The 25,750-nt window shown below is 41.8% G+C and overlaps 1 protein-coding gene across 3 annotated transcripts; it reads left to right on the top strand.

The window, feature by feature from the left end:
- The first annotated feature begins 105 nt into the window (after nt 1-105).
- Nucleotides 106-24,420, top strand: RAB11FIP1 (RAB11 family interacting protein 1). Of its 3 annotated transcripts, none has more exons than XM_054017781.1 (6): nt 106-557; nt 10,872-11,320; nt 12,513-13,359; nt 14,371-16,695; nt 18,058-18,163; nt 20,512-24,420. In XM_054017781.1, exons 1-6 carry the CDS (start codon nt 199-201, stop codon nt 20,725-20,727), a joined length of 4,302 nt encoding a protein of 1,433 aa, XP_053873756.1. In that variant the 5' UTR covers nt 106-198; the 3' UTR covers nt 20,728-24,420. The 3 variants fall into 3 exon arrangements, with proteins under 3 accessions (XP_053873756.1, XP_053873758.1, XP_053873757.1); XM_054017782.1 differs by having other exon boundaries at nt 177-246; XM_054017783.1 differs by lacking the exon at nt 14,371-16,695 and having other exon boundaries at nt 111-557.
- The last annotated feature ends 1,330 nt before the right edge of the window (nt 24,421-25,750 follow it).

Here is a 25,750-nt window from a genome sequence, read left to right on the forward strand (position 1 = left end):
GGCAGCCAGGCCGCTCGCCCCATCTCGGCTGGCTCCGCCCCTTCCATCTGGACACGCCCATTTCCCCCCACACGGAGCCTGTGCCCCGCCCCCACACACCTGCCCCTCCAGCGGCGCGAGCCAGCCCCGGCTCTCGCGAGCTTTGCCGCGCGCACTCCCCGGCCGGGCCAGTCCCAGCTCAGCAATCGGTCGGTCGAGATGTCGCTGTCGGACTCTCCGCCGCGCTGGGCCCCCACCCATGTGCAGGTAACGGTGCTGCGGGCCCGGGGGCTGCGGCCCAAGGCCAAGGGGGCCGGCGGCGGCAGCGACGCCTACGCGCTGATGGCGCTGGGCAAGGAGAAGTTCGCCACCTCGGTGTCGGAGCGCTGCCTGGGCTCGCCCGTCTGGCGGGAGGAGGCCACCTTCGAGCTGCCCCCCCGCCGGCCCGGCCACGGCGGCGAGCCGGCCCTGCAGCTCACCGTGCTCCACCGCGCCCTGCTCGGCCTCGACAAGTTCCTGGGGCGGGCCGAGATCCGCCTGGCCGAGCTGCAGGAGGAGGGCGGCCGCCGCAGCACCCGGTGAGTCCCGCTGGCTGTAGCGAGGCGGGGGTCCGGGGGGCGAAGGGCTTGTCCCTCACGCTACCTATTTGGAGCAGAATGGGCTGGAAGCTCCGGTTCTGACCCGAGCTCGGGGTGGGGGTGGGGGGTCCGAGGCGAGCCGAGCTCTCCCAGGCTCGCTATAGCCCCCCACGGTGGGATCGCCCCTGGGTTTGAGCCCCGTGTCTGGTTCCCAGCACAGGCCTTCCCCGAGCGGCAGGTTGCTCTTAGGGCAATGACGGGGTGGTTGTCCTTCCTTTCTCCCCATTTGTCTCTCTGGGACTCAGGCAGTTTCTCTTTGCTCGCCGACAGCTTCAGTTGGAGGAAGGAGTGGGGTGCGCCTCTGAAATTCTCTGTTTCCTATTCTTGGAAAGCCCGGAGTAGATCAGAACTGTTGTGTCATGAGCTGAGGCTTGGGTGTTTGATTTGCCCTCCCCTAGCATCAGTTTCTTGGTGCAATATGTCAGCACTTTACCACAATAAAGCGAGAGAGATTTGTGTGGGATGGAATCAATCTGGGTTGGCATCCAGGGAGTGCCCTTTGATAACAAGGAGTTAATTGAGAAGTAGGGAAGCTATAAATCAGCTGAAGTTTTAATGTGTGTTTCTGTGTAGACAAATCTTCTATTATTCCATGACAAACTTAATCTGAATTTTGCAGCTAGGTCCTTAGATTCTGTTCCAGCTTAATTTAAAGTTTTAATAAAATGATAAAGAATATACCCAGTATAGCATCAAGGATATTTATTTTGATAAATGTAATGTAGTCTGCATTGTCCTCACATTTTCAGTTTTCAGTATGAGAAACTTGTATTGGCCATGCATTGCAGAAGTTGTCAAGGTGAGGGGAAGCAAGTGGGTTGGCAAGTGGGTGAAGGACAAATGAGGCTGTTGATAACTAGGAGGGAGTGGAAAGCAGTTTCAGATTGCAGGATAAACACTTGAGCAGGTGTTTCTGAAACAAACAATGTTGAGAGTTAAATTGGATGTCATCATGAGGCTTCTAAATTAACATAGCATTGTGATGAATAGGACCAATTTATGTATCTTAGCTATTTTACTGGAGACTTTGGGACAGTATTGCTCTGCTGCTTGTTCTTTTGTGTGTAATGTTTATTTCATGAGGGCTAGAAACACTTTTTTTAATTTAAAGCTTGTATTTGGGAGTACAGTTGGTCAGTTCAGGAAATGACAAAGATATAGGATTGTTTGAAGGAAAATGATTTTTAAAATGTCATTCTGGGATTTGCTATTCAGGTTCAAGTACTTTTCATCAGATAATCTCAGTTTTCAAACAGGAGAATATTTTTCTGACTCCTAGTCCTGCAGAATCAGATGGGGTCTTTCTTGCGCATTATCAGCGGCAGAGAAGATTCTGTAGGTCAAATTATGCCATTAAACATCTTACTATAAAACAATGTATACATTTTTGTGTTTCCAGTTCGTTTCTTTTCCTTGCAAGCGGACACAGTGTCTCTGTGTCCCTTTTTGTTTGAGTGCCCAACACAGTTTGGACCCTATGGGTTGGATCATACCCTTTTACAAAAATATCTGCAGGAGGGGAAATGGGAGGATGAACACGAGTTCACTACAGGAGTGAAGATTTAAGTTTTTTAATGTTAGTGCATTTTAGTTGTGTGCTTATTAAATTATATTTATTGGACAGGTGGAGTTATGTTCTGATTTTAGTGTCTTTGGTTTTATACACTCTGGATGTTTTTAATATTATACTACTCTTAAGGCATCATTGCTCCAAAGAGATGATTGTCTTCTGATTTTGCAGGCTGTATTAAGAACTATACACTGACTTATTGGAAGTGTTTTTTAGTAGGGTCAAGCATATTAAAGGAGAGCTAAAAGGCATGTTTATTACCATAGTTGTTCTAAAATGAAAACTTATTTACATATGAATAATATTTGCACCACATCAGAAAATTCTAGTCAAATGTGTTTGAGATCTTCACTTGCTGCACTGTACCCTTCTACTGGGATGGAAATGTCATTAGTAATAAGCTGACTTCAAGATTAGGGTCATCATTCTCTTCTATATATATTTCATACCTGTGAAAATAAAACTTTCCGATGAAAATTTTGAACTTGCATTGAAACTTCTAGAGCAGGAAAGCACAAATTTATGACAAAAATACAATCACTGGGCATCTATTTTAGCAGGCTTTGGCTTATTTTTTAACTATACCAGCTACAACTGTTCTTGTTGATTTCAGTATGAAGGGATAGTTTTCTCCTCATGCAAAGTATAGTAATTTTAAATATATATTGTTTTATTTGGATTCATAAAAATGTATACCGAGGCTTTGAAAACCCTAACAATACTAAACTTATAATAACTGTAACTATCAATCAGCATTAAAAACCAAATAAGTCATTCATGATCAGTTTAATTAAATGTAGTTTTCATAAGGGGCTAACTTGTTATAGCCTAGCCCCCTAGGAAAACTACTTGTTTTGATTGCCTTGAAGTATGATGCCTGGACTAACGACCATCAGTGTATAGGTATTCAAATGGATTTTTTAAAGGATTGTATCTACCTTCCTTTGAGGAGGAAATCATTGACAAGGTCATCTAAGTAGATAATCTTTAAGCCTTTTTTTTTTTCTTTAAATTAAAACTCTGCTATCAAGATTCAACTAGTCTTTTCTAAAGCTCCTGTGAAGGTATTTCAGTACAGACAAGCTTAAGTTCTCTGCTGCTGTTGTACATATGCTTGAGTCAAAATAGCATGTTCACAGAAGCTGTGTTGGTTACCTCTAACAAAGTCTGACTGCTTGTGTTACTTACAAAAAAGAAAATCCTTTTCCTTTGAAAAAATGAAACCGTCTTAATGATTCAGTGTTGGGGTCAGTCTTTTGCTAGTCATATCTGGAGGAGACTAGGATTGGGTTTTACAGGTTAGTCAATGTCCATTTTTTAATCTTTTTCTATTGTGGAGGCAATAATGGCTTTGAGTAGGATATGGGTTAGAGGGAAGTTTTCAATATTTACTTCAGTTTTGATATACACTTGGTTTTTGTATATAAATCTTCAAAAAGAAACTGTAACAGTTCACACTGAGAACAGTGAAGTCACCCAAGAATATTTAGCATGTTTGTAAAGGCCTCTTGTTTAGGTGAAGAATGAAAGTACTGTCCAATGCAAGTAATAAACACTCTTGTTCTTAATAAATAAATACCCTTAAAGGGCATAATCTCCTGGAATAGTAGCTCCTTCAGTAAAGTGTTACTTTCCGTTAACTGTGCAGTGGAAATTGTATGAAGTTAAAGATTTTTCCTCCTAGCTTTGTATACAGCTAGATCAGGGGTCAGCAACCTTTCAGAAGTGGTGTGCCAGAGTCTTCATTTATTCACTCTGATTTAAGGTTTTGCGTGCCAGTAATACATTTTAACATTTTTAGACAGTTTCTTCCTATAAGTCTATAATATACAACTAAACTATTGTTGTATGTAAAGTAAATAAGGTTTTAAAAATGTTTAAGAAGCTTCATTTAAAATTAATTTAAATTAAAATACAGAGCTCCCTGGACTGGTGGCCAGGAAAATCAGCTTGTGCCGCCTTCGGCACGTGTGCCATAGGTTGCCTACTCCTGAGCTAGATCAACCTTGCTTTCTCGTATTTGCTGTTTTAATGTAAATGCTCTTGGCTGCTCTGAAATTAGTAAGATTGTGGTTTCTACTGTGAGACTATTTTTAATGGAATAACAGTGTGTGACTAACATACATTCTGACAATCATTTAATGAGCTGTTTTAACTACCTAGCTGATCTACCTAGGTGAATCTCATGAGGGCCGGTTTGGCCTTTACTTTCACAAAAGTGATAGGTTTGGCAGCACTGGCTTCTTGTAAATTGATTATGCCCATGTAAAGGCTCCTCCTAACGGACTGACAACCATGAATGCTGGGTTTGGTGTGGACTTATCTTTCTTCCAGGGACTAATTTTTTAAAACTAGTTCTGGGCTGATATCAGGCATACAAGAGCATTAGCACCAACTTGGCCCATAAGCAAACACTCAGTGGTTCTTGACAAAGCTGTGTAGCACTCTGGTGTGTGAAGGACTTCTCAAACACCAATATCTAATGAAAAATGTAGCTGTTTTTTAAAATGCATTGGAAAAGATGGCATATGGCAGATGTTTATAGCCTATCATAGGAAACGTGTCAAGTTTTAAATATTTCTTATTTTGGACTTTAAAAGCTCTTCAGCCATCAAGGTTCAGTATGCAGGAAACTTATTCCATTAGATAGTGGTGTAGTATTCTTCCAGGTTTACTTTTATCCAAAGATCTGAAGAAAATTAAGGAAAAACCTGGTAATGCCTCTTGGAAAACGTAGTTTTGTCAATAACTGTTTTCATATCTTGTTTCTTACATTGAAACTTCCTTGTCATTGAGCTGTTGGCTACTGGATTTATTTTAAATTTTGTTGAAGAGGATATAATAAAATAACCCACCATTTTCATTTGAAGTTTTTCTTCTAACCTCCCACTTAGGCTATGTCTACACTATGAACCTTACAGCGGCACGACTGTGCTGCTGTAAGACCTCCTGTGCAGGCACTGTATGATGGCAGGAGAGAGAGAGCTCTCCGGTTGGCATAATTAAATCACCCCTAATGAGCGGTGGTAGCTATGTCGGCAGGAGAGCGTTTTCTCACCGACATAACCCTGTCCACAACGGTGCTTTTGTTTTTTTTTAAATACCCCTGACCAACAAAAGTGCTATTGTAGATGTAGCCTTAGTTACAGTATGTAGAATATATACAATCGTGACCCTGACTGCTGACATGCACATTGTTCGCTAATCAGTCTGTGGGGAAGGTGCCTACAGTTTGTTGCACAATATTGCAAAGATTGTGTTGCTGAAAGTAAATAGCTATTACTTGCACAGCAACTTTTCTTAGAAATGATGGCTGTACTTAAGTTAATAGAAGTTGCATTCCTTGAATATTTAAAGCTTTTTTGAAAACATTCAACTGGGACCATTTTATTAAACGGGCTATGCAAAATAAACAGGATAAGCTCACTGATGTACATTTGGAGCCAGAAAATACATAAGAACATTCCTTGAATTAAACACACTTTTGAGTCACAAAAATGGTCAGTGGCTTTTTACATTTAAATGCAAAATATATTCATTTTTATACTTTTGTCTAAGGCTTGATGAGTGGAACTTATTCAACTTGTATTCTTTGATACTCCAATGAGAATGGTCAGCATTTCCAGTGTAGGTTTCATTTTAGGGATTTTGTAATTTGGCTGTTTGTCATTGTAGGCTGAAACTTGGAAGAAAATTGCTTTAATAAAACTTGAACTCAAGTTTTCTCACCCCTTTCTCTTTAATGCATTTCTTCAAGAGTGCTTTTTATGTTTGTCTGAAAGTGGAAACTCATTTTAGGGGCAACTGTCCAAAATAGTTTTGAAACAAACTGCCTAGACCCATTATTTCTCTTCACCTCCAATGTGTGGCAGTGCAAAAACAGGCAGCAAGGCATTTTCATGTTTCATGCTTTTCATTCCACTTGTGATGGAATACTTCTGTTAGTTTGCTTTAATTTAGTAGTTAAGCTGTGAGGGAAAATCCCAGCTCCTTTCAAAACAGCCTTTCATGTCAGTTCTGCGGGGTCAGCAGATCTATAGCTCCTAGTGATTGGCAAGAAACTATTCATGGTGCATGATGCCAGTAAATACCTACTCTTTGTGCCAACAAGATTGAAATGTCATAAAGTAGTACACCATGCCTGGTAATTGAACAAGTTTAATAGTCTAACATAAATAGCCTGCAGTGTTTAAAACCGTAATTTCAGAAACAGATAAAGCGTTCAAAATATAAGTGCAGAAGTCCTGTCTATAAAGAATCTTGCTTTTGGTACCTTGATTCTGAATCAGTATTGTATTAACAGACTAAAGTAAATAGAAACATCCAACAATGATAAGGTGCTTGACTCCGAAGAGAAAATTATAGGCATTTTCCCTCTGCGGTTCAGGAGCTTCTACATTTGAAAAGTATTGAAATAGTAAATGAACAGAGAATTGGAAAGAAAGGTATGGGGTGTTTGGAGAATGCCTTGACTGAACTATTTTAGGTGTTGGTGTGTAGTTTGTTCTGTTGCACTGATGCCTTTTCTGGCATACCTGCTTCTACTTTTAACCCCTGGAAGTTTCAGGAAGCAGAAACAAAGTATAAAGTTTGGGAAACCAAAGTGAAATGTTACTTTACCCTTCCTCATTTAATTAATTTTTAGTTGATGACTCTCATTAGTGCTTTAATATTGTCTCCTTAAGAAACTATGGCCCTCTGGAACTCCTTTATCCCTTAGGCCTGGTCTACACTGGGGGGGGGGGGGGGGGAGGGGAGGGGGGATTGATATAAGTTACGCAACTTCAGCTACGTGAATAATGTAGCTGAAGTCAACATACGCCTCTACCCTGATATAAAGCGGTCCTCGGGAGCCAAAAAATCTCACCGTGTTATAGGTGAGTAGGGAGAGGAACCGCTTCCCGCCCCAGCTCACCTCCGTTCTGCCTCAGGGGAGGAGGTGGAGATGAGCTGGAGCGGGGAGCGGTTCCTCTGAGCCCCCCCTTACTTGCTGTGGCCTTCCCCGGGGCACCTGTGCCCCAGCTCACCTCCATTCCGCCGCCACCTCCCATGAGTGCGCTGCAGCTCCGTTTCCCCGGCTTGCCGTGCCAATCAGCTGTTTGGTGCGGCAAGCCTGGGAGGAAGGAGAAGCGGAGCTGAGCAGCGTGCTCGTGGGAGGAGGCAGCGGCGGAGCGGAGGTGAGCTGGGGTGGGGAGCGGTTCCTCTGAGCCCCCCCCTTACTTGCTGCAGCACTGTGGTAGGGAGAGCGCTCAGCAGATCGATAGTGCCGGAGGTAAGTGTAGCCATGCCCTTAGTTTTGTTTTGTTTTTTTCTCCATGGGACCTTACCTACCAGTTCTGAGTTAAAGTCTTCTCTTTTGAAGTCCATGGTCCTTATTCTGCTGCTCATGATTTCCTTTCCTTAGAATCATGAAATCTATCATTTCTTGGTCACTTTCACCCAAATTGCCTTCTACCTGCAGATTACAACCTGTTGGTCACAATCAAGTCTAGAAGGGCTGCCCCCTGTTTACTTCCTTCACTTTCTGAAACAACAAATTGTCTCCAATATATTCCAATAACTTATTGGACATTTTGTGTTGTTATATTACTTTTCCAATAGATGTCTGGGTAACTAAAGACTCCCATTACTACCAGGTCTTGTGTTTTGGATATTTGTTTGTTCTAGAAATGCCTCTTCCGCCTCCTCTTCCTGATCTGGTGGTCTGCAGTAGAGTCCTACCCATGAGGTCATCCCTATTTTCCCCCCTTTTTGTCTTTACCCAGAAACTTTTATCTGGTCTGCCCAGGGTGGATTTTATTTAAATCAAATTGATTGAAATCACTAGTCAGGAAGACTCCATTTAATCATGGATTTCTACATAAAAGCGCATTCTTGTTGGTTGTTGTAACTTTAATACATATTCTTCACAACTCAGAGATAGATGTAGGCTTCATTTTTAGAATGTACACACTATGCATTTTTAAACAGTGATTTATTTTGAAAACTTTTCAGATTAGTTTTACAGCTATATCAGAAAATGAATGATTGTTTGGTTATTTCATTTACCAAAGGTAATTGAAGCAGATATTTATGAAGTCATTGGGAGGTGAACTATCTCCAATTCAACAGGTTAATCATTAATATTTGGAGGATTTTCTTGCCATGCTGTATTAGGAAGAGAACATCACCAGACAGACATTTAAATTGTTTTATTTAACTATTTCTCACGTCTGTATTTTATTTATTTATTTAAAAACATTTTTGCTGTTAACAAGCATGTTATCTTGTTTGGAAAAGAGAAGACTGAGAGGGGACATAATAGCAGTTTTCAGGTATTTAAAAGGGTGTCATAAGGAGGAGGGAGAAAACTTGTTCACCTTAGCCTCTAAGGATAGAACAAGAAGCAATGGGTTTAAACTGCAGCAAGGGAGGTCTAGGTTGGACATTAGGAAAAAGTTCCTAACTGTCAGGGTGGTAAACACTGGAATAAATTGCCTAGGGAGGTTGTGGAATCTCAATCTCTGGAGATATTTAAGAGTAGGTTAGATAAATGTCTATCAGGGATGGTCTAGACAGTATTTGGTCCTGCCATGCGGGCAGGGGACTGGACCCCTCGAGGTCCCTTCCAGTCCTAGAATCTATGAATATATGAATCTCTGGAGACACAAATCCACAGTTTGAGAACTGCAAAACTAAGCATCTCTGATGGTACACCTCTACCCTGATATAACGCGGTCCTCGGGAGCCAAAAATCCCTACCGCAGCAGCAGGGCTCCGATGGTGATTTAAAGGTCCCAGGGCCAGAGCCCCGGGCCCTTTAAATTGCTGGGCAAGCAGTGGTGAGCTGGAGCTGGTTCCCACCGGTTCGCAGGAACCGGTTGTTAAATTTAGAAGCCCTTTTAGAACTGGTTGTCCAACCAGTTCTAAAAGGGCTTTTAAATTTAAAGTGGCGCCCTAGACACCAACTCTGTGAGCTCCGGCAGCTCCCTGCCCCTGGCCCCAGCTCACCTCCGCTCCGCCTCCTCCCCTGAACTCTCTGCTCCCTTCTCCCTCCCCCCCCCCCGCTTCCCGCGAATCAGCTGTTCGTGCGGGAAGCCTGGGAGGGCTGAGAAGCAAGTGGTGGCTTCGTGCTCAGGCCCAGGGAAGCGGAGACGGAGCGGAGATGAGCTGGGCCGGGGCTGTGAGGAGGGCTGCCCGCGCCGCGGCAGGTAACCCCCTGCTCCCTACCTAGCTATGCTACACTGCCCCTAGGAGCCAGAGGGACCTGCCGGATGCTTCCTGGGAGCCGCCCCAAGTAAGCACCACTGGGACTCCCCACCTCGACCCCCGGCAGGTCCCTCTGGCTCTTAGGGGCAGGGCGGGGTGTGCACCCACTATGGTGGCCCACGAGACCTTCCTGCCCGGCCCCTGAGCTCCCAGCCGGGGAGGCTAGTCCCCAGCTGTTCCCTCTCCCCCACAACTTCAGCTCGTCCCGCCGCCAGCGCATGCTCTGGGCGGTGGACCGCAAGCTCAGCCTGACCCGGTGCTCCAGCCGAGCGGCACAGCCGTTCACCACCAGTGCTTCACGAGGTGCATGGTGGCGGCAGCCTGGCCCGGCTCCAGCTGAGCGACGCGGTTGTAGTGCCACCAGCCACCTCCAGGCAGCGTGGTAAGAGGGCGGGGGGCTTGGATAGAGGGCAGGGGAGTTCGGGGTGGTGGTCAGGGGGTGGATAGTGGTTGGGGCGGTCAGAGGGCAGGGAACAAGGGGATTGAATGGGGGCAAGGGTCCCGGGGGGGCAGTCAGGAAGGAGCAGGGGTTGGATGGGGCGGTGAGAGGCAGTCAGGGACAGGGATTCCAAGGGCAGTCAGGGGACAGAGAGAAGGGGTGGTTGGATCGGGCAGGGGTCCCGGGGGGCCATGAGGAATGAGAGGAGGGGTTGGATGGGGTGGCAGGGGGCAGTCAGGGGACAGGGAAAGGGGGTGGATGGGGCAGGGGTCCGGGGGGATGTGTCAAGGAACGCGGGGGGGTGGATGGGGCAGGAGTCTCCGGTGGCGGGGGTGGGTTGAGGAGGGAACCGGTTGTTAAGATTTTGGCAGCTCATCACTGCGGCTGAGCCCTGCTGCCGCAGCCCCTGGGGCAGCAGTAGGGCTCCGACGGTGATTTAAAGGGCCCAGGGCTCCCCACAGCAGCCTGAGCCCAAGGGTTACCGCGCTATATACGAGCCCATGTTATATCGGAGTAGAGGTGTATCTTCTAGACTGAGCCCTGAGTCCCATTGGGTAGATAGAAAGATTAACCTAAATAATCTATACAGAAGCCCCTGGAACCCCATAAAATTGGGTCCCTAATCCATGAACTATTGTTTCTGGATCTTCTGGATCTTGGAACAAGTGTGTGTATTCTTGATGTATAATGTAGCACCTCCTCCCTTTTTACCCTGCCAGTCCTTCCTGAAGAAGCTGTACCCGTCCTGCTATACCTGTATTCCCGTCATGGGCCTTATCCCACCAAGTCTCTGGTGCCAGTTAAAGCATGGTACATGAAAAAAGTTATTTTAGTAGGGATGCCCACAGTAAGCTCTCTGATCCTTGTCTAAACATGAAGTAGTTTCCCAGCTAGGGAGTCTGTTTTCTCCTTTTTCCCTCTGCCATATTTTTCTGTGGCTTGCATTAACCAGAGTTTGTTTTCGAAGCTTGCATGACATTTTGTCTTTCTTTTGCAGGTGGTATACACTTCACTCCAAACCTGGCAAGAAGGAAAAAGAGAGAGGAGAGATTGAGGTGGATATTCAGTTCATGAGGAGCAACATGACAGCCAGCATGTTTGATTTATCCATGAAAGACAAGTCCCGGTCTCCATTTGGCAAGCTGAAAGGCAAACTCAAAGGAAAGCGGGCCAATGGACTGCCTGACACGGCATCCGCCATCATTCCCAGCATAACTCACTCACCAGCGGATAGCGAAGAGGAAAGCCCTGAGAAAGAAAAGAAAAAATCCAAGATCAAAACCCTGTTTTCTAAACCTGGTTTGCAGAAAACCTCCCTCTCCCAGTCCATGTCAGTTTTACCTGGTTTTCAGCCAGCGACGGAGAAAGTTAGGCTTAAACCTGGTGACTTTCAGGCAAAGTGGGGGGAAGATGATGATGATGAGTCCTTTCCTCCAAATTCAGAAAGTGAGTATTTCCTCTCACAATATTAAATTTTATTACTATCTTAAATCTTTGCTCGAAAGAGAGGTTGATTTTGATACGGTAGGTTAATATATTGACAGAATATTAGCAAAGATTCCACCCATTTTTCTTATGAGAAAGAAAGTGACAAAATATTTGAAGATGTTGGCTAAAATCAGCATTAATGCACTGTTGACAGTACATTTGTAGGTGGGTGATCAGATGCAATTTTCTTTTATTGTATACGTTTTATTTAAAACAGTAAAGCTGATCGGGAATTTTCTGATGAAATGCTCTGCCTGATTAGGAGTGGGGTCTTGAACCTGGGTGTCTGATATCCTAGGTGAGTGCTATAGCTACCAGACTTTTGGCTAGTCTGCTGGTATGGGTGCATGTCTCTTTGCACACCAAAAAAAAAAAAAAAATGTCTTGGTGTTTGTTCCGAATGCAGAATGAAACCAAATATCAAACCCTTAATTTTTTGTGAAATGGAGTTCTTGTTTTCTGGCCAACACTACAAAACAGGACTATTATAGCTGTATGTTCCCAGATCCATTGAAAACATTTAAGAAGAATTTGATACTATTCTTTGTATTGCTGGAGCCATTTTGGATGAAATAGGATACTTCTTCCTTGTGATCTGCCACCTTGCCTCCTGTGCACATCACCCCCCCAAAACCCACAAACCCTGTATAGCAGAAGTTTCCAAACTGTGGGGCCTGGTTTTGAGGGGGTGCGACAGGGCCCTGACCAGCCCCCCTGAGGGGGCGGCAGGAAGAGAGCAGCACTAGCCCCTCCCTGTCCCCAACTCTGCTCCGGTCCCGCCCGCGGCTATGTTCCTGGCCCCACATCTGGCCCTGGCCCCACTCTCAGCCCTGTGCCCTCTCCCCCCCCCCCCCCCCCCCCCCCCCGCTGCAGTCCCAGCCTCGGTTCCATTAACCTTGTCCGCGTCCCCTAGCTCTGGGGGGGCATGGCACAGACAGGGGTAGGGTGGGCCCAACCTGCAAGAGTTTGGGCACCGCTGCTCTCCAGGGTGATACTCCTGTTTTAGATAACAAATTTTCTGTATCTCTAAACATAATTTTTCCATTGTCATGAGTAATCACTGAGTCTTTCAACACTTTAGACTGTGATATTGACTGTCACCGGAAAATGTTTTTCATAGCTTTAATGTCTTTTTTTTTTTTTTTTGCAGAAGCCTTTGGAAACAAAGCTGAAGATAACTCACTTCATGTTCCTGTACTCATGGCTCATAAGAGAACAGCAAGTGCAGACAATAAGCAACTAAACGAAATAACCTCCAGCAACACCAAGAAAGAAGGGCTCTCCTTATTCAGTGGCCTTAAATCCAAAAATGATCCCACACCCCGATCCAACGTGTGTATCAATGGCAATCATGTTTATCGGAAGGAAAGTGAAACAAAAAAGGAAACCATGTCAAAGGACAACACTCCTTCCTCTTCCCCTCAAACATTCAGGAAAAACCAGCCCTCTGAATCAGAAGAAAACCTGTCTTCAAAATACACTAAGGAACATGAAAAGACAGGAAGAATGTCTCCTAGTAGAGGTTTATCTGGGTCCCACTCATTGGAGTCCTTTAAGTCTATGACCCTACCATCATACAAACTACTTAGTGGTGGAGATTTACTGGGAAATAGTGCTTCACTGAGTTTAGAAACTGAAAAAGAAGAAACTAAAGAGGACAAAAAACAAGAGAACAAGAAGTCTGCTTTGTTGTCTCTAGTCACAGGAAGAAAGGAAGTAGTGAAAAACAGTGATGTAGAAAACATGTCTGACATGACTTTGAAGGAGAGAGAAGCCAAACTTCTTGAAGAAAAAAAGAATGAAAAAGAGGTAAAACCTGTTGAAATCCCTAAGGACTATAACCAAGAAAGTACTCCAAAAAACAGCAACACAGCAGATATTCCCAGAAACAAGAAATCGCATAACCCATTTGATGAATCGCTCATGGAAGAAGAACAGAAACCGGACAAGTCTGCAGCCTCTGCAAGGACAATCCAAACCAAAGCTGTCAAACCCAGGTTAGTCTTGTTTTATTTCAGTTTCAGATTCTGATATAAAGCACTGCAGACATATGGCTAGGCTGGCCCACTTCCTGCCACAAGGTAACATTTCTGTAGCTGTTGCCCTTTATAACATCTCTTGTGGGGGACTCATTTGTGTTTCACCACTAGATGAAAGTTTAACCAGTTACACACTTATTAAGATTCTTGGTATAAGTATTAACTTTTACTTCCATTCTTAACCAATTTAACTTCATATAAGTGAGGATGCACTAACATAATGGTTTTTAGTGCCTATATCTTTTCAGATAGTATGAAGTCATTTATTCCTTGTTCTATTAACCCATAACAAAAACTAACACAATATTCTCCTGCCTTAGTGTCTACGTTTGAAAGTGTGTAGAAGGGCTGAAATATCCTCTTTAATAAAACCTATTGCTCTCCACTGTACTTCTTGCTGTGGCCTGGAGAATGGCAAATCATGAAACTGTGAATGATGCCAAAAGCAGATGTGTTCCAAGAAGTATATTTCTGGGGTTCTCTGTGAGAGTTTTTTCAGAAATTCTGCTCTGTGACTTACATATATGAAAGAAGCGTGGCCTTACTAACAAGTATCCTGAGTTGTCTGTCTTTAACACTAGATCTTCAATTACATTTATGTTTAAACACCTTGTGTGTAAATGTAAACATCTTAAGCTATTATGCTATTAGTACTTATGTCTTGGATGCAAAATAAATGATGTACAGTTGCTTTAAAAGTAGACATCGCCCTAGTAATCTTTGATTTGCATGTAGCAAACTTTACAACACACGTTTTTTGCATCACAAGTATTGGTATTGCATATAAAATATTTAAACATAAATTATTTCAAGCTTGTTTTATTGGTCCATTAAACTCTTAAGTCTTTGCAGTTTCTTATGCATCATTAGTATGTTGCAAATTTTGTGAAATCGACCTTTAGAACTTGTCTCTCTGTCTCTCACATGTTGCATCTGCAACTGACACGCAAGTTTTTGTCCCTTTTACAGACTGGGAGTGTCTTCAGAGGATGAAACCGAAGCCACGCTTCCTACTTCTGTACCTGATTCCCTTCCTGCTTTCCTTTCTGCACATCATTCTAGTAATGACAATAACCCTTTCACTTCTAAATTGGGACAAAAAATTAAAGCACGAGACTCTAGTAGCCCTCTTCCTCCATCTCTCATTTCTGGACAACGTTCTAATGATAACGCTTTCATTTCTGACTGGGAACAGGAATCCAAAGCACAAGACTCGGAAAGCTTCACTAGTCCTCTCTTGTATTTCCCTCATCCTCCTGCAACTCTGGGGCATGTTTCTTCTCCTCTCCTTTCTACTCACCTTTCTATTGACAATAATCCTTTTGTATCTAAACTGGGACAGGAATCAAAAGTGCAAGACCTCAAAAGCTTTACTAGTCCTCCCTCTTTCTCCCTTCCTTCTGCTGTTTCTAGCAAAAGCTATTGTTCCTTTGCAATAAACTTTGCTGATTCAGAGCACCCTGCTTTTGTTTCTTCAGAGGAGTCTCAAAATGAAAGTTTGACTAATGATACAAATACTGTATCAAATTCTCTGGGGTCACTGTCTGAGTCATCTCCTCTACCTGTGTACGAAAGGGTTGGGCAGACCCCAAAGAAACAGTGTGATGCCAAAGAGGTACAGATAGTATCACCGGATAAAAAAAATAACAGTGGCGTTAAGAAATCAGTGACCTTTCATCTTGATGAATTGGAATATACTGATTCCAGCAGAAATCATGCTGAGGCTTTAGACAGAGAGCAGCGTGAGAGATGGCATCCTGATCCATGTGAAGAAATGTTCACTACTGATCCAACCATAACAGAAAAGAGAGAAGGGTTTGCCTCTGTGCTGGGTATGGAGTGCTACCGTTCATCTAAACTCTGTGATGAAAGTAGGAGTTCTGTTCAGAACAATGAGAGCACTGTTCAGGATGACATTGAAGCCAGCAGTACGAGTGCTGAAACCTGGATGAAAGATGGCAAAGAACTGACTTCTCTCTCCAAGTCTAATTATAGCCTTTCACCTGGGAATGCTGTAATACAGCCATCTTCTGCTGAAAGCAAATTAAACGAGGAGCAAGAACTATATAGTGGAAAGAAAAGTAAGCATTCACTCAACATGGAAGAATTTGGGCTCGCATTACAGTCCAAGGTAACTCATGCCATCAAAAGTGACTCTTCAGTTCAAGTAGAGCCGCCAAAACCAACTCCAAGAGTTCACACGTTGCTTCCTAAGGACCCTAACATGTCAGAGGATGTTAGTGAGCTCAATCCTCTATTTGCAAAGTCAAAGCCTGCCCCAAGAAATGCAAAGCCAAAGCCTACCCCAAGAAATGCTGTAAAACTAGATAAGTGTGCACCTGTTTCTCTGACTGGTAGACTGAAAGATGAAGAGCTGCTTACTCCATCTGACAGCACAATGTCTGGGTCTGGATTTGTGTTTCATAGAGAGAATCCCATGAACCCACATGAAAACCCAGCAGGTGACAGCTTATTAAAAACAGCCACTCGGTCAACTACACATCATCTTGACAGAGATGATAGCAATAATGGACCCTTAAAACACAAAACTTATGGTCATGATGATTCATTATTTGACTCTGGAACAGACCTTAAGTCTGCCATTCCAGTTACTGGAGATCAGAGTCTAACACATGTTGGCCTTCCAGTTATTCCAGAAGTAGGATCAGATGATGAGCTTCTAGACAGCTCTCAAAAGAACAATGAAATGACTGCAATTTATAAAAGTTTTCCAAATACAGAAAATCAATGTATAGATTCATTGTCAGTCACTGAGGTAGAAAAACTCAGTTCAGGTATGGGCTCTACTGATAGAGCAAGTATATTACTTCAGAAGGGAGAAGGTGGTCCTGAAGATACTTTTAAATCTAGCAAATCATCCAAACTAAATTCAATAGTAGACATTCATAGTGCAAGCAGCAAGACTAGTGAGTCAGGTTTAGATATCCTGTCTTATCCCAGTGAGCATGGATGTGGTGTTGAGGAACAGGAACTGAAGGAATCTAGCAGTATTAAGGAAAGTAGGAAGAGTGATTTTTTTGAGTCCTCTGAAAAGTCTGTTTCTTTTACCTCCCTGTCCAGTTCTTCCCAACTCTCCCTTTCCTCTAGTTCCCCCCAAACTGGCTCTTGCGACAGTAGTAGAGCAGAATCAGTGAAAAAGCCACCAGCAGAGAGCTTCAATCATAAAGTCGAAAATGCTGGCAAGAAGAAGGTGCTTCGGGCATGGGTTTCACCCTCTGAGACACTTCCCAATCAAACACAACAGAGTGGTGGAAGTGTGTCTGTTAAGCACAGGTGAGACTATGGGGAAATACATATAAAATTTCTCAGTGTTGTACAAGACATACTTTTTTCTTGCTACAGAAATATCGTGATAGTTTTTTCATTTTGATGTGACTTCATACAATCTTAACTTGGTCTGACTTTTGGATCCAGTCAGAGACCTATACTATACCATACCAGTGTAAGACCACTGCCACAAACTTTTATTAGCAAAAAAATCAGTGATTGCACCAAACTTAGAAACTGTGCCCCCAAAAACTTAGAATGAGCAGTGGCAGTGCTTTGGGCAGTTCTAACATTCACAATACTTCTATTATTTATGGCAAGTTGTTTACATTAGGAAACTTGGTGCTCATTACTCAAATATGGATTTATCCTTTTTGAATAATGCTATTTTAATACCACAAATATTCTGGTGTCAACAGCTGGATTTGGTAAACTGCATTATGATCTCTAGCTTTTCAGAAATGAGGAAATACAATCAAAGGCAATACTGAGAACTGTGGTGGTCACTTAACTGGTAGAGTAAAGATTTCTAAGCATTAAAACATACTACAGGCAAACTTACTTCCTGTGACTAATAGGCCTGATTCCCAGATGACCAACATGCTTTTGGACTTCCAGAGCTGTTCACGTTCCAATTAACCGGCACCCCATTATAGTCTGAGGTGCAAATTGGAGCTGTCTTTTTCTGTGAAACTCTGCTAGCCTCAGAACCGCTTTATCTGTAGAGCTCCAGGGAATTATTGTTCAGAAATTGATTGCTTGAAACACAGTTGGGTAACTTACTTCCACTTTTTAAAATTGCCATTACAAATGGGTCTAGAGAATACAAGATTATGCCTAGGCATCTAGGGTGCCTTATGCAAGAATTAGTCCGTTTAGAGAAGATGGAATAAATCTGCTGCCCAAGAGGATATTTGGTATGTAGATTTATAATGAAGATAATGTGAGGAAATTATGTAGAATCTAACTCTTATAGTAATATGTGTGTACTTTAAACAAACCCACAACCAAACAAAAACTAAGCACTCACGAATATGGTGTAAGCACCTCATGTAACCACTTCTGTTATGTGATGTTTCCAGTTACCATGATACTGTTTTTTTTTGTTTTTGTTTTTTGAATGCAATAAAAATAAGCAAGCAGAACAGGGTGAGTGAGTGAGTGTGTGCCCACCCAATGGAAAACTGTAATTGGAGGCAGAACTCTGTCCTGGAAGTGAATTTCTCATATCTTGAGGTGTATAAGGAAATTCATTAAATCCCCTTGTGTTCAGTCTTACTGGATTGAGGAACCTGTTGGATGCTTTGCTTGTGATAAGATCTCAAGATGTTAAGGAACTGCCTAAACAAGTTGTGGCTCTTGTTTCAGACCTCATCCTGTGAAGCCAATGAACACCACAGCAAATAAGTCGCATACTAAAAATTTGACCCCAACCACAAAAATGGATGAAAACTGGACTGAGAGCAATAGAAAGGTATGAAAGAAATTGAAACTTGGGTTATAGCTTCATAATAGTTAGTGTAAACTTCGTAGCTTCCAGGGCACTCAGTGTGAACTTGCTTACTTAGGGTAACTTACATTTTTTGACTCTGACACTCAAACAATGTCTGTTAAAGGATTTCCTTATTTTCTCTATTTCCCAGCATTGGGAGGAAGAAATTGAATTCACTTTTTGTTCTTATTCAATGCAAATGATATTAAAGCAAAAAAAGGCTCCTGATGGGGGTGTCCCAAGAAACTGTGGCTGTACTACTGGAGTAAACCCAGAAGTGCTCTTTGGTTCTCCACTAGATGGGTACGTTGATGGGGAGGTTTGGTTGTGAGCCAGGAAGATGACTAGTAGGAGTGCCTCGGGTAGAGGGTGACCAGTAAATATACTACTTTGAAGACAGCAAGGATTGCCTACAATATGTGGGGTGTGGCCACTGTAACCTGGAGTCTGCTTACACCATGCTTACTCAAGGTGGTTGGGGGCAGGTAGTCACTATCTGCTGCACTGCTGATCTTTTCAGCAGAGACTAGTGGGACCCATCACCTTGTAACTTGCTGCATTGGCAGCTTCCACGATTAAGAACTTCCTCCACAGTCTGAAAGGCCAAATGTCTACTTGTTAAAGCAGGAGAATGTTGCCTCACAAAAGTAGGTTATATTTCTAAATGTGCAAGGCTAAAAGCTGTCACCTTCTTTCTCTTCCCCTCAAATCTCTGAAAAGTATTGTCTAAGTGTTTGCATAAGTTCTGATCCCTGAGGCACCATTAGATAAGAGGTCTGAAAAATGAGAGCAAACCATGTTCTGAGAAAATTCTGATTCAGAAATCAAGGCACAAACTGGCTTGTAATATAGGATTCCTCATCTTAAGGAATGTCTACGTGCCTGTGCACACTACCCCAAATGGCAGTGAATCTCACAGCCTGGGTCAGCTGATGTGGGCTTATGCGTCAGTGCTGAAAATAGTCATGTAAACATTACTGCTCGGGCTCTGAAACTCCTAAGTAAATGGCCACAAAAGAAAAATGTGACTGAAAAGTTGAATTTTTTCACTTAAACTCAGGTGTGCTGCTCTTCAAAGTCTACAGAAGCCTGTTTTCTTAAACATCTGGTGTTTCCAGACCACATCTTAGCTGTGCAAATACAAAACTATTCCCTGTAGTGCCACTGAGATACAACTATGAATAAGTCTGTTGTACAATGAGTATTCTGTATTAAAGTAATATTTATGCTAATACTACTTGTATTTTTGCTGCACTAAAAAGGAACTATAACAAATTATTTGGCAGAGGTTACTAAAAATCATTTCTATTTAAAACAGCAAACAGTATTTTAATTTTAAGAATAACTGTCCAGCAATGTATTGCTAAATAACTGTCTTTAAAGTTTGTCTCAAAGTCATCAAGTACATTCACTGCTGTTTAACCTGAGCTTGACTCTCACTTTATTCAGTATATTTTAACTTGTGGTTCTGTAGATCTTTCAGTGCTAATATTACATGGGGAATTTTTTATGCAAGTCTTTGGGCCATTGATGTCCTAGGATCATAACTCATCTGTCCTTTTGTTTCGGACTCAAATTTTACCCTTTAATCCCATGCAAACCTGGCATTCACATACTACTGTAAATTGCTGACCGATATTGAGCCATAAAATTGAGGCTATGGAAAACGCTACTAAATTTTGTCTCATTTTGAGTCTTCCATCCCCTTAGAATAGATGCCCTGGACTTCCTAAGTCCTACAGTATCAAATATTCTTGTGCCATAAAAGTGCAGTACTTAAATATTTTTCCTGTTACTTTCCTTTCCACATAATCTATTGTTATAAAGCTCCACCTGTTCACATTTTGGAAGTGCATGAATATCTGCTAATAATTATAACTTCGCTGTCATTTCTAGCTGTCATTGCTAAGTGCCCTAACAGATGTCTCTCTTGCGATAGCAATTGCATTTGTGTCACTTTACCATACTGGTTTGGTCCTGTAGCTTTTCCCTGTCATTGCTGATGTTGCAAGCCTGGCAGGTTTTGGCCCTGGGGAACTTGCTTTTCCTGTTCACTGAAGTAGTAATGGCTGATAAATCCTGAAATGCCAGTTGTGTGAAACTTTAACAAGGTGTAAAGTACAGTAATTTCTTTGAAGAGCAATCCTGTTTTGGTAACCAATATCCCTGGAATTCTTCAACCTTCCCTGAATACAAAGATCATTAGGCAATGAATAATTATCATTATTCAATGATAATTGAATACAAATATCATTATATGATCATAAGTTTCATATTACTGTAAAACACTTATTTCTGCATTGACCCTGTCTGTCTTCTCTCTCCAAAAGAAATATGATCCTTCGGAACCTGCCTATGCTTATGCTCAATTAACACATGATGAGCTGATCCAGCTGGTGCTGAGACAGAAGGATACCATTACAAAGAGAGATCTCCAGGTGCGGGAGCTAGAAAACTACATTGATAACTTGCTTGTCAGAGTCATGGAAGAAACTCCCAACATTCTTCGGGCTCCATCTCCAAAAAATAAGGCTGGAAGGATGTAAAACCTCTGCCAGTAAACCTGAATAAAGGACTGGACTCCCATCTTATTACTCAAACTTCACAGATAGATAATGTGAAGTTGCTGATGTTCTGGTACCTGCTGCCTACAAAAAAAAAAAAATCACTTTTCCGTGTCTCATGCAAAAAGTTGATTCCACTTATCTGGAGACTAGTTAATAATTATACCAGGTCTTGAATACATAAGCCAAAAATACAATAGTCAGAAGTCTTCCACCTTTCTTTCTGGTACACTGTAAATATTTTACCACCACCTGGCAGGCATTGTTAAAGAATGTAATCAGAGGCCTGAGATTCATGTGGCTGTGAATGTTTTTGAAGCCACTTTTCTCAGTGAGGCACTGATAGTTGTTGGCTTCTTTATTTTATTAGTTTTGGGAGTTTAGCTTAAGGGTTGGTGTTTTAAAAACTGAACCGGGTTTCTCAGACTAAGAACAACAGTTGTTCTTAATTCTAAGACTTAAGTTGTAGTGCAATAAGCCATCGCATACACTAATTCAAGGATTTGATTGCTTTGTTCAAATAATTATATTACAGAAGTTGAAAAGCACTCCAGAAAGAGGTTTGGGAACCATAAGTTGCCTTATTGTAAAAAATTTAATGCCCTTTAAACATGCTGTAAAATTGGAAGGCCTTTAAATCTACAGAAAATGTGACTACTAATGAAGTGTCTACATCTCATTTTGGGAAGGGAAGCTCAAAGCCTGTATAAACCTAGTGTTGAAAAATTTCAAAGCAGTGCTCTGAGCAGGCTCTTATAGCTGCTTTAATATAGCAAAAATCAAACAAAGATATAACTGCCATTCGACTACATGATTAAAGAACAGTTACAAATTTTAGACGATACAGGTCTGTCGCATCTTATGCGCATTTAACATGCGCGATTTCAACTTTACGTGGTCGGCAAAAACAAAAAAGAGAAAAATAACAATTTTAATACTATACCTGTAGTGCGGGTGAAATTGGATTTTGGCTATATGCGGTTTTCGCTTTATGCGCTAACCACAGAACAGAACCCCCACATAAGATGAGACAGACCTGTATAGTGATCTGAATTAGGAGCTGTTTTGTTTCATAGCCATCATATTCCTGATTTGAAGGTTCTTGTTCAAACTAGGGGGCACACAACTCCCATACAGTTTACTCTGTATCCTGTATAAACATGTATGCACCTGTTTCCTTCGTGGTACACATGCTTAGTTTGTTTATATTGCTATGCTCAGCAAGTCGAAGATTTCTCTGTTGTGCCACTCAAGATCATAAATTTTTAAACATGCTGTATTTGGGAAACTAGGACCTACAGTATGGAACAACTGTCCAAGTTGATCCATATGGAACATCTAAAGTGCGTGTGTGTATGTGTGTGAGGGAGAGAGAGAGAGATGTCCGAGACCTGGGTTTCTTAGTAAAGGAGCATTCAAATTGTGGCTTTTAAAAATTGAGCTGGTTTCCAGTAATAAGATTTGTGGTTGAGAATGTTAGAACAGGTTTTATTTTAAATGTAATCAGAAGACGTGCTGCTATTTTGCAAGATAAATCAGATACCTCTGTCTGAATCTTTTGCCTTAGTCTGCTGTAACTATGGAGTTTGCCATGGGACAGGCATTTCCCATTTATATCGGATAGCAAACAGCAAGACACTCGCAAACAATCATTTTAGCAGGCTCACTTCAAATCATTCTTTTAGGATAGTGTTGATAGGAATTGTCAATAAAATTCAGCACTGAGATGGAAAGTTGTGATTGGATTCAACATTAATCTAAATCTACATTTAATGTTGGGGCTGATGTGTGGCAGGCTCTCAATTTTAACAGTTCTGTGCTCACCGCTGTCAAATTGACTTCCTGAAGGTACAGTGAGGATCTGTGATACAATATTAAAGTACTTTGGATAATCTGTTTTAACATCTAGCATGTATTGTGAAGCAAAAAAATAAAAATAAAACAAACTTTACCCTTTATCCAGGTGAAAGGTCCATTAAGTCTTCCCTAAAGTTCTGAGTGATAATTTCACCTATAGCTTAGGAGGGGACAGTTTGTCACAGTATTCTTTTCGTTAGAGCACTTTAATGAGAGGTGAGACTAGTTGCATTTCCTATTAGCCTTTTAATAGTCTATTGCCTTATATTTAATATTTTCACAAAACACTGGAGACCACTGTAAACTTCTCAGATACTGTATTTTTGTAGTGAAACATAATTTAATCTATTTACATAGAAGAAATCAATGTTTACTGGAATTGTATATAAATATATATGCTGTTATGTGCATTTGTTATTTTGTGATTGATTGTGATTAAAAAGTGTAGGCAAAACTTAACTGCCCTATCATACAACTTTACTTCAAGGGAAGCCATGCATGAAATAATTCATAATACTATGAATGAAAGGTTTAAGGTGTAATGTTCCTTTCTAGGACCACAGGTACATAGTAGCAATGAGTGATTAAGCAGATGACTTCAGTTAAGGGGTAATTTTCAGTGTCCCAGATCCCATGAGTGGAGTAGCTTATGCTGAATTTTTTAGCAGAATCTCCTAATTTTGTTTATATATATATATATTTAATTTGCATGGAACTAGCTATCTTCACTGAAAATGACTGACTGCTGCTTGTGCCTTGAAATAGCGAGGAAGATGAAACATTAATTTCAGTTGCCTCTACCCCCTTGATGTTTCTGTGGAGAGGAATTGTTGCTTGCACCTCCCTAAAATTTTTTTTGCCTTCAGGACTTGATTCCATAGCTTACCAACAGCTTTCTGGTTGTATGAGAACTGTGGAGAGCTCTATTCTTTAGTGCCTTTGAGCAGTAGCTAAACAGTCTGAATTTGAAACTGCTGTTATAATCCTAATGGTTGGACTTGCTTTTATACTCAGAACTAATCTAAATGAATCCAATGATTTGAAGTGATTTTTACTAGCCTCATTTTAAATGGCTGCCCTTCTGCTCTGGAGTTAAGATGCTGCTCCACCACCAGCAGCTGAAGCCATTGTTTGTAATGCTGCACCTGCTGCTTGAGGGATAAATACTTTACGAAGATGTTTATCATTAACCAAATGTATTCTTATCTTGGGAAAACGTAAACCCTGTGGTTTTAATATTTGCTGATAACATTCCACTTAAGGTTATGACATTCTACTTCCAAGATGGGACTATAGAATTTTGATAGGGGTTTTCTTTTTTTGGTCATCTTTTATACCAGTTACACTTGGAGTCTGTCTGTCTGGACAAAAGGTTAGCTGGCTGCTCTTACACAATGAGGCTTGATCTCTTGGTTGCACGTGGTAAGTTTCATTTATTGGTGAGATTTGGGCACTGCCAGGAGAGAGTGATACTTTACAGGTCACACTTCTACTTCATTAGCTGTGAAAATGTTGCACAGTCTTATTGTACCTCAAATTTTTTTATTGGCAATGCTGTTTTTGAAGTGTTTTGACATAGAAGGACTGGAATTTTTGTTAAGAAAGGTACTTAATTTGAGTACTTATGAGATTAAAGCTTGTTTGTCAAGCCCCTGTACAGTTGCTTAATGAATGTTTAATACTGAAGGATCCAAATGTATTTTTATGTTTATATTTTCTGCTTTGTTTGTCTGGGTACTTTTGTTTTGTTTTGGTTTTTTAAAAATGACTTTCACTCTTACGGAACACTAAAATAAAATTTTTAATTCAGTGTTTGAACACTCTTGTTGTTTTTCACTAGACTCTGGAAGTGCTAGAAAATGCACAAGACAGAATGGAGAGAACTCCGTGTAATGGACAAATCGCTAATGTGTATAATCTGGGGGACTGTTCTGCAGTGGCCCTGCAGAGTGGAATAAGTCTCTTCCATCACTGTAGAGAAAATTGCATTCGCTTTCTCAGCCGTTCCTAAAGTTTGCACGGCGAAATCATTTTATGCCATATGTGATTGATTACAGTGGGCCAGAGTCTCCTGCAGTTAAAGCTCAATGGCTGAAATGAGAGAAGCTGGGAATGTAGATAACTTAATGTCAAAGTATAAAACAAGCAGGTGAAACTGGCTTACAGTTAGACAAATGTTTGTGTGCTACAAAAAGAAAGAGGTGTTTAAGATTTAATGTGGCATCTCAAGGCAATTCTGATTCATGGGCCTATGGCCCTCTAGCTTTGGCTGCCAGCTCATATTTTCCTCAAGTTCAGGTAGTGATTCTCTGCTCCGCAAAATACCAGCATTTGATAGTTGTCAGCAGAGGATGCTTGATGTCCACTTGTGTACCAGGGGGACATGAGGGTGGTCTGTCTTTTCCAGGTCATGCAGTAGTACCATGGTAAGTTCTCAAAATTGTGACTCTTTAATTTTTTTTTTTTTTTTTTTAACTGGTGAAAGGAGCTGGGCTGACGTTCCTCAAGACTGAAATCCACTGCTGAACAAGTGCAGCATAGCCAGCGGCAGGGCAAACTTCCTGTGCTCTGTTCTCCTGGCACTGTGCCCCAATTCTCTTCTCTAGAGCTGAGAAGGGAGTTACGTCTTCAAGGCATTTTCAGTGATCGATTGAGTCTGCCAACTAAGGGTCTAGTTACGATTTTTTGATGTGGACACCTCTTCACTGGGAATTGCACAGATTGCTAATTTTACAGAAGCCGAGAGTAACAGCTTTAGGCCACAGCGACCTGGCCTAGATACAGACAAGTAAAGTGTAGCAATTACCACTATCCTCTGAGCTAGCTAGACACCCACTACAATGAAACTTGATAATGATCTTCCTTCTGTTTATTATTTGTATATCTGCTCCTCCCTGGTGGGAGGACTTAAAAAAAATGCAGTGGGTTGTGGCTCAGTGATCCAGTACATTCAACATTCTGATTGGCAGAAAGTGAGTAGAAGACACACTCTTTGGGCTTGTCTACACTGGCACTTTTCGGTGCGGCAACTTTCTTGCTCAAGGGTGTGAAAAAACACCCCCCTGAGTGCTATAAAATTCCAGTGTAGACAGTGCTGGGAGCTATTCCTCTCATGGAGGTGTTTTTTTGTTTGCTTTTTGATTTTTTT

The sequence above is a fragment of the Malaclemys terrapin genome, chromosome 2 (genome assembly GCF_027887155.1).
Source record: "Malaclemys terrapin pileata isolate rMalTer1 chromosome 2, rMalTer1.hap1, whole genome shotgun sequence".
Taxonomy (NCBI): Eukaryota; Metazoa; Chordata; order Testudines; family Emydidae; genus Malaclemys; species Malaclemys terrapin.

Bases quoted from the DNA above. Each gene is read 5' to 3' on its own strand.
- RAB11FIP1 (XM_054017781.1), top strand. From the start codon at position 199: ATGTCGCTGTCGGACTCTCCGCCGCGCTGGGCCCCCACCCATGTGCAG. The intron at 16,696-18,057 runs GTGAGACTATGG...CTCTTGTTTCAG, and splicing joins AGTGTGTCTGTTAAGCACAG to ACCTCATCCTGTGAAGCCAA. The intron at 18,164-20,511 runs GTATGAAAGAAA...TCTCTCCAAAAG, and splicing joins GGACTGAGAGCAATAGAAAG to AAATATGATCCTTCGGAACC.